Raw genomic sequence first — 8,788 nt, 5'->3', positions numbered from 1 at the left:
GCCGTCTCCTGTTAGAACATAGAAAGATTCCAGACCTGGGAGAGACCCTGGGATCCCTGGTGAGCCCTTGGTTGGGATGGTTGAGTAGTAAGAAGGAAGACACAATAGCGAGGTCCTCAATACCTGTTCATTCAGCCAAATAAACAAATGAGTGAGCGAATGAAGGAGCGAGCAGAAATGAACTCCCTCTCACTTTAAGAGCCTCGCAGAAACCTTGATACTAAAATAGAATGACAGAGAATGCTATAGACCCATCTCACTTATGAATATGTATGCAGAATTCTAAATAAAATTCTAGTCAACCAAGTTCAACAGTACATTCAAAGAATCACCCAATATGACCAAATAGGGTTTAATCCTATTAAGAAAACTGCCCCTGCAGTTTGAGGATAAACCCTCTTCCTATTAAGAAAACAATGGCTGTTAGTGTGCAAATATAAAGTATTATAACCATTTTGGAAAGCAATGTAACATTATTTATTAGGGCTAAATACATAATATGCCCTTTGAGCCAGGTACCCTATTCCTGGGAATCCATCCCACAGAACTAAAAGCAGTACATGAGGACACATGTACACATTTTATTGTTTGCAGTATTGTATGTATTGGTGAAAAAGTGGAGACAAAGTTAATGCCCATCAGTAGAGGAAGAGTTGGGTACATGATGGTGTGTCTGTTCTGTAGACTCTTACATGTGACCTCTAGAGAGTGAATTAGAGCGATGCCAGATGATTTTCAGAAGATATTATTGAGTGATGAAAGTAAGGCACGTAATAGGATACATAATATTCTACTTGGCCAACCCCAGCCTCCACGAAAAAAAGAGAAAAAGGCAGAGTAAAACAAGTAGAACAACAAAACCTATGAAAACAAACAACTCCCTGTGTTTGTAGATTTACTCGTTGAATGGGTGATCATAAGACAGGTTGTGAAGATGAAAGAAGTGATTCTATGTAAATTGCCTGGTACAAAGAAAGTACCTAATAACTATTAGCCCCGGTGGTGTAGTGGGTGATGTACTGAGTTTCTAACCACAAGATCAGCAGCTGCTCAGTGGAAGAAAAGGGAGGCTGACTGCTCCCATGAAGGCAAGTCTGCTCTGTCTTACAGGGCTGCTGTGAGTCAACTCGATCTCAGGGTTTTGTTAGGTGCCATCGACTCTGCTCCGACCCACGGCAACCCCGCGAACAACAGAATGAAGCACTGCCATCCTCACAAGTCTTCCTCTGCCAGAGTCCGCTGGTTCAGCCATGGTGTCTGTCTGTCTCCTTGCGGGTCTTCCTCCTTTTTGCTGCCCCTCTACTTTATCAAGCATGTCCAAAGTATGTAAGACGAAGTTTCTCTATCCTTGCCTCTCAGGAGCACTCTGGACATACTTCTTACAAGACAGATGGGTTTGTCCTTCTAGTAGTCTATGGTACTTTTAATATTCTTTATCAGCACCACAATTCAAATGCACCAATTCGTCTTTGGTCATCCTCATTCAATGTCTAGCTTACGCATGTACATGAGGCAATTGAAAATACCACAGCTTGGGTCAGATGCACCTTAGTCCTCAAAGTAACATCCTTATTTTTCAATACTCTATGGCAGTAGGCATTATATTTGTAGCATATGCAGAATTAAAAGAATTAGATGGCTAACCTGGCTAGGTTAAATGCCATGAGAGAGAGACTGATGTGATGGAGGCAGGAAGGTCTAAGGAGAAAAGGAGGGGGAAAAAGTACATTCGACATTTTCCTATTGATTTGAAATGATGACTCGTAGGGATATGTATAAAGAATTCAAATCAAGAGAATGTTAAAAGAAAAAAACCATGAATAAGAATTTATAGATCCAATGAAAAACAATAGTGTGAAATAATATACTCCAAAAGGGCCCTTAAAATGTTATCTTTCCTCAAGTCTAAGTCTAAGAAAGTTTTCAAAATGCCTATTTATAGATAGAAAGGTTAAATATTTCAGCACCAGCCGTCATCAACTCTGATGGGAAAATAGTAGGGCAGGCTGACGCAGAATGTGTTTTTCGGGAATGCAAATTTCAACAGCGGGTTCCATATTCCAATAAGTTGGGGACATGCTGCTTATAACAAGTGGCCCCACCCCCAAGACTCAGTGACGTGAACAGGGCAAAGGCCTGAGAAGGCCCGTTCATCCTTCTGACTTCTAGTAACATTTCTCCTTGACAGAGGACCCTTTCCTGGCTTCTTTCTGTCCCACCCCCACCCCCCTTCTCTGTCACATTCTCTAGTTCAGGCGTCTACAGCCCGTGGGCCACATGCGGCCAGTTGAGGACATTTATCCGGCCCACCAGGTGTTTTTGCCCCATTTGTTTTTTTACTTCAAAATAAGAAATGTGCATTGTGCATAGGAATTTGTTCATAGTTTTTTTTTTTTTTAACTATAGTCCGGCCCTCCAACGGGTCTGAGGGACAGTGAAGTGGCCCCCTGTTTAAAAAGTTTGAGGACCCCTGCGGTCTAGTTCCCAAGGGGCATTCTCCTCTGTCCTAGAGGGTCACCATGCGCTGGAATGGACTCCATGACAGTGAAGTGGTTGTTTTTTTTTTTTAATTAAGAGAACTCCATTAATTCCGTAACAGCTACAGAAGATTTTCTGGCTGTTTTCATCGACCTTGGGCCCTTCGATTCCTTCAATTTAATCAGCTTTCCCTCCTAAACGCTTTCTTCTTGAGGAAATGTTCCGACGTGTGTCCTTAAAAAAAACACAAACCCAAACAACATAAAAACAGGAAACCAACCAACCAAACCCTTGTAGCCGCTGCAGCCGAGTCCTGATGCGGAGTGATCGCGGCCCGCGGAGGGCTTCTTCCCGGGCAGCAGTCACGGTGGCGTTGTGCACCTTGTCTTCTCACCCCTGCAAAAGGGAGGCTGCCATTCTTGCATCTCGGCCTTCCTGGAAGTGTGGTGGGCGCCGCACAACGCACTGTTATGAAGGAATGAACTGGACGTTGGCAGGACAGGCTACCAGGGCCCAAAGGCCACTTTTCTTTCTCCTGGTTTAACTCTTACCCGACAAGGCGTGCAGCCCAACCGCTAGTGTTTATCTGTCTTCTTTGGTGCTTTGTATTAAGAACTGTTTAAACCTGCCCCCGCCCCTCCCCCCTTTCTTCTTTTTTGGTGGGTAGGATTGTCAGGAGAGGTTTTCAGAGTTAGAAGAATTCTTTCTTACTTTTCCCTCTTTCATATGATCAGGAAATAACTGGGCTAAGCCTGTAGGCTTGAGCAGAGCTCTGGAACAGATGAGCTATAAGCTGATTCCTAATCACTTGGGCCGGATTCCTGGGTTGTGTTGTGGCGATCACAGTTACAGTCCCATTTTCTGATTGCTGGCCTCTCGACAAGGAGCCATCATCCACATAGTCGGCAGTTTGAAACCACCAGGCTCGCTGTGGGTGAAAGATGGGGCTTTCTACGCCTATCCACAGCGACAGTCTTGAAAACTCACAGGGGGGCGGGGCTGTCGCTGCGAGTCGGCATTGACTGGATGGCAGTGAGCTTGCGTTAGGTTTGGGCTTCTCTACCAGCCAGCACTCAATGTCAGTCTCTGAGTCAGTTCCCAACTCATCCGTCTCCTTCTTCTTCCAGGTCCTCATGAACATGGAAGACATCAAAACCCGGGAAATGCAGATTTTTGACTACAGGAAACAAATCGCCGAATCAGAGACGAAATTAAAACAGCAGCAGAACCTGTATGAGGCTGTGAGATCAGACCGGAATCTGTACAGCAAAAACCTGGTGGAGGCTCAGGTAAAGGGCAGTGCGGGTGCCTTTCCATTGCTGGCCTTCCCACCCTGGCCTTGACACCGTCTCAGCTGCCCTGTGGGCAGAATTGAAAACAGATCAAGAAGGAAATGCCTTGGAATTCACCTGCAGGAGAGACGGTCAGTGTATGTCAAACTGCCAGGTTGTTTGAAAAGGAGAGGACTTGCTAAGATGCTGGAGACCAGGTCCCGTTGTTAACGGCGGTGTAGAACGATTACCTAAGTGGCTGGTGGAGTGGCCAGCGTGGCTGGTGGAGTGGCCGACCCGCTGCGCTGCTAACCTCCAGGTCAGCAGCAGGAGAAAGAGGGGGCTTTCTGCTCCCGTAAAGAACGACAGCCTTGGAAACCCGCAGGGGCAGCTCTCCCCTACCCTGGCCTGTCGGGTCCCCAGGAGTCCAGAGTTGACTCAGTGGCAGTGAGGAAGAGGAGTGGTTCAAACTGCTGATGTCAGCGGGCAGTGACACACGCTGGTCGCTAAATGGCGGCGCTTGGCTTCACAGGCTTTTTGGTTGTCATGCTTGCTGCGCTCTCTCTTCTAGTCTTGTCAAGTGAGGCTTGAAACGCCTGTGTGTGCGATGTACATGAAGTGTACTTAGTATGGATCTCATGGGAACATTTCGAGAGCCTAACGCTGACTCTGAGATGCATGGGCACAAGCTCTAGAGCAGCGGTTCTCAACCTGTGGGTCGCGACCCCTTTGGGGGTCGAACCACCCTTTCACAGGGGTCGCCCGACTCATAACAGTAGCGGTATGACAGTGATGAAGTAGCAACGAAAATAATTTTATGGTTGGGGGGTCAGCACAACATGCGGAACTGTCTTAAAGGGTCACACAGCATGAGGAAGGTTGAGAACCACTGCATCTAGAGGAATAGCCTACTTTTAAATGGTCAAGAGACCGTTGTTTTGAGGGTCTCCCTCGAATAACTCTGGAAGATGGATGGACCGTCCATCGGAACGGCGATGCCCTCCCACTATCTCGCTTCTTCTTTTGTTAGGATGAAATCACTGAGATGAAGAGGAAGTTAAAGATTATGACCCACCAGGTGGACCAGTTAAAAGAAGAAATATCAGCCAAAGAGTCAGCACTTGTGAAGCTGCATCTGGAGCAGCAGCGGATAGAGAAGGAGAAGGAAACCCTAAAGGTACCGATCCGGTAATCAGAGCACTGGGCCCATCTTCTCTTGGACCCACTCGAGGCACTCAAGGACAAGGGGGACCATCAAGCGTGCCCATGGCCGCTGTTGATGGTTCCCTAAGGCCGCCTCCAAAAGGCATCAGGAAGGAGAGCTTACCATCTCCAGTCAGGCCTCCTAACAGGTAGTGGTCCCAATAGGATGGGCAGGGCCCAGAGGCGTGGGGGCCCTTGATAGGCACAAGCACCTCGTTTAGTTATTTGGGCTAGCATCACACCAGTGGAAGAGACCAGCCCGCCAATGCCAGAAAGTCCTTGAATCTGTAGGCTCCTTTTGCATTCCCAGCCCAAGCCCAACCCCGTGTCCATGACTGGGCCTTCTAGAAGGTGATGCTGGCAAGGCCCTCTGCCCTTCTGCTCATAAGCATTTTTGTCTGTTTTTTGTTTTTTGGGTATGCACATAGCTTTTCTGCCGGCAACATCATTCTCTGCAGATGTCCTTGAAATCCTTGTCTGCACCGGGGTTGCCCTTGGTCAGGCTCTTGACTCTCTTTTATTTTAGGGGCCTAAGAACTTTGTAGCAGTCACTCCTCCTTGGACCACCTCTCACATCTACTAAGTTAGAACAGTCGATGTCTGCCAACGCAGTGTGAGGATGCTCTTCAAGAAATGTGGCGCCAAAGAATTGCATGATTGGAAATCCTCTAACTGAATACGTTTTTGCTATGCACATCACTGTACCTAAAGTCTGTCTCTTTTCCTGTCCCACCCCAGGGATTTCCCTTCGGATTAATCTGACCAAAGAATTTAGAAAGGAACGGCTAAGCGAATGGTGCTATTCTTATTTTGAAACATGTTATGTCTATGCAGAAGACTTAGAATGAGTATGAGCTGCTTGTAGGAACTACTTACAACAAGGTGAAGACAGTATTTTGGCCTCTACACCGATTAGCTTCCAAAGACATATCCCGTCTTGAGGATGTGTCTCTGGTGGTGGACAGGTCTAATGTCCTATTTCCTTGATGCTGAAATTTCAGAGACTGGAATATGCACTTTCCACTGAATGATAGGTTTTGTCATGTTGATAATAAGTTCTCATGGAAAGACAACTACTAGCTTCAATGAACTTAAGGCCCGTCTTTGAACACGCGCCTTGGGAAAACAATATAAGCGCTGAGGCACTTGCCTCTCTGAGCCTTCCTTCTCTCCACTGGTGGTTAGCCTGGAAAAGACCAGAAAATGCTGCCTCCAGAGCTGTTTGTCTGTAAGAAACGGGCACGCGTTTTCTCTGCTTTGGAAAGACTCGGTGTCTCTTTTTTCCTTCCTTCCTTTCATTTTCCTTATTCAAAAGCATACCTTTTATAAGAGGCAGTTTGTTCCACCTTGGAGCCCAGAGCAGGTGGGGGCTTATCTATCACTGGGTGAACCCAAAGAGCATTCACAGCTTTACGCGTGTGCCTCAGGGACCTGTGTTCTCAAGGGTTGAGTGCAATGCCCTTGGGGAATAGCTAGTACGTCAATGGTTTTCATTTAGAGAATGACCTTGATCCTGATCACTTACTTTCCCAAGAAGCTCTGTATTCCAAAGGGCGATTATTGCCCTTTAATGAGGTCCAAGGTGCAACTAACTGTCTTCTCTGAGATCTTGCTTCAGAGCATGCCATGGATGCCCTGTGCATAGCTACATGATTTTTTAATTCCTTAGAGCTTGACTTTGGTGAATGTGTGTTTTAATTGGATCATTACAATTCTTTTAAGATTATTATACCCCAGCATTATCAAACAGTTACACTCGTAACTTTCCAAAATTGGCTGATCATTGGAATCACCCAAGGATCCGGTGAAGACAGATCGTTAGGCTCCTCCCCGATTCTGATTAATGAGCTTGCAAATAGAGTCCTGGGATCTGTATTTTCCCTGGGTGAGTCCCTTGACCAGCTGAGTTTGGAACATAAGATCTGCACAGATAGCTCCAAGGAAATATTTCAATAAAATATAATAAAGGACAGTTGGGTTCTATTATTTATTCGGTCTTAGGTCAGCAGAGTTGGCAGTTGGTGGACTTGATGATCTTCTCTTCTGGAGAGGCAACTCCAAGTGGGGAATCCCAGGTCTGACTGGCTTTGGATGACCATTTGCTTTGAACAGACTGTGAAACTAAGATTCCTCCCAGAGTTTCCCATTAATGTCAGAGTGAGGAACAGAGACTGGCTGCCTGCTTGATTTATTATTCCAGGTTATCCAAGAGTGACTGGCCATGCTGCTCCGACCGGATAATTTTAGCCTATCAGTAAGCCCCTTTGGACATTCCGTAGAGGAATATGACAGCTCAATGTCCAGTTTGAGCCTCTTGACTCTTTTAGCCTAGGATTTGGAATCATGTTACACTCAGCTCTCTGGATTCATATACATCTGAAGTTTGGGGACATGGGCAGATTTTCTAGGAATTTGGCTGCAAGAGAAGTTTAGCTTGTAATTGGGAGTTCTGCAGAGCTCAGTGGGTGCAGATTTTCTCGTGGAAGGGCCAGCCCTTGCCTGCTTGCTAGACCGTGAGATGTCCTTTGGCAGGACAACCCAATTTGTCACTTCTCAAAGCAGACAGATGAACAGTCAGTCATCCGCCGCAGCTTCTCCACCTCCTCATTCATCTCCACCCCCCCAGAACAGAACCTTGCTCCTTCCACATTTCGCTTCCCCCTTCAGCTCCTCCCTGACTCCGCAGAATTCTGGACGTTGTCCACACATTTAGGGGACGGCAGGATGTCAATAGTCCTCTGTGCACGTCGCTGTAATGAAGTTCATCTGTCCCACTCTGTCCCAGTCCTGTTCCACTAGAGAACCATCTCATTTGGAGTGTGTGCCTTCCAGCCCTAACAAGCCCCGTTGCTGTCTGCTCACCTCCCAATCATCCCACAGCCATCTGACAGCACTTTGATTCTCGGTGAATAATTCAGCGGCAAATTCTCTATGTCCAGAGCTCAGCATTACATTAGCCACTGGCTCCAGGGCACCTTCTCTTTTCACTTAGTGGACTCTCTGGGATGGCATGGCTGGGGAGTTCTTGAGTGCGCGTGTACACACACACACACACACACACACACACACACACACACACACACAGTGAGAGGATGGGCTGGGAAAATTCAGTTGGCCCTATTTGTTTAGCTAGACGTAAATAAGATGGGTACTGGGAAACCCAGTGAGTCTTGGGATCATGAATGAATGGTGAAATTCCCACAAGTATGATTCTTGTGATGCTATTTATGCCTCACAGCGAAATTAGATGATCTATCTTCCATAAACAGCCCATCCCCAAAGCACCTAATTGGGGAGGCGGTGACGAAAGGGTCTCTATTGTCATCTCATTACGGCTTTATCCCACCAGTAACACTTTGATGGATGCCGACACCTCAGGTCCCACCCACCTAGAACACCACTTGATGGGCCTTTGGGTGCCCATCTTTCCTGAGCAAGACAGCTCAGCTGTATAACTGCTAACTGCATCAGACCCAAGGTGTTTTGTTGATGCCAACATTGGCTGCCAGTGTCTAATGCCACATCTTGTTTGCAGCCCATACATTTATGACAGGAGGAGACCACTCAGAAACCCGACCCGGCAATGTTGAACGCACAGATGGCTTTCCATTCCAGACAGATCCTTTTACACGTCGCTGATTGCATTTTAATACAACAGGGCTTTATTTTGTTCTGTTGATAGATTCCGATCAGCTCCCGGCACTTAGGAGCAGGGAAGTGAATGTTGCACATCTGGGAAAATAAAAGTTTTATTAAAGAAAGCATGAGCCAAGCAGGTATTAAATTGCTGTCTCTGCTGTCATCTTAAATGATCACAGGAACAGAAAGGTTGCCTC

The 8,788-nt window shown here is 46.6% G+C and overlaps 1 protein-coding gene across 1 annotated transcript in view; it reads left to right on the top strand.

Moving 5' to 3' along the window:
• The window catches only part of CFAP58 (cilia and flagella associated protein 58), a 131,016-nt gene that overhangs the window by 41,227 nt on the left and 81,001 nt on the right, over positions 1–8,788 (top strand). Inside the window, exons 10-11 of the mRNA XM_045291425.1 lie at positions 3,606–3,767; positions 4,780–4,926. Of these exons, the coding sequence (XP_045147360.1) occupies positions 3,606–3,767; positions 4,780–4,926 (309 nt within the window). The remainder of the gene's footprint in view (positions 1–3,605; positions 3,768–4,779; positions 4,927–8,788) is intronic.

Source organism: Echinops telfairi, unplaced genomic scaffold, assembly GCF_000313985.2.
Source record: "Echinops telfairi isolate 266 unplaced genomic scaffold, ASM31398v2 ScPeMD7_70;HRSCAF=299, whole genome shotgun sequence".
Lineage (NCBI taxonomy): Eukaryota > Metazoa > Chordata > Mammalia > Afrosoricida > Tenrecidae > Echinops > Echinops telfairi.
Note: the sequence above shows the minus strand (reverse complement) of the source record. Positions and strands in the feature narration are given on the sequence as shown.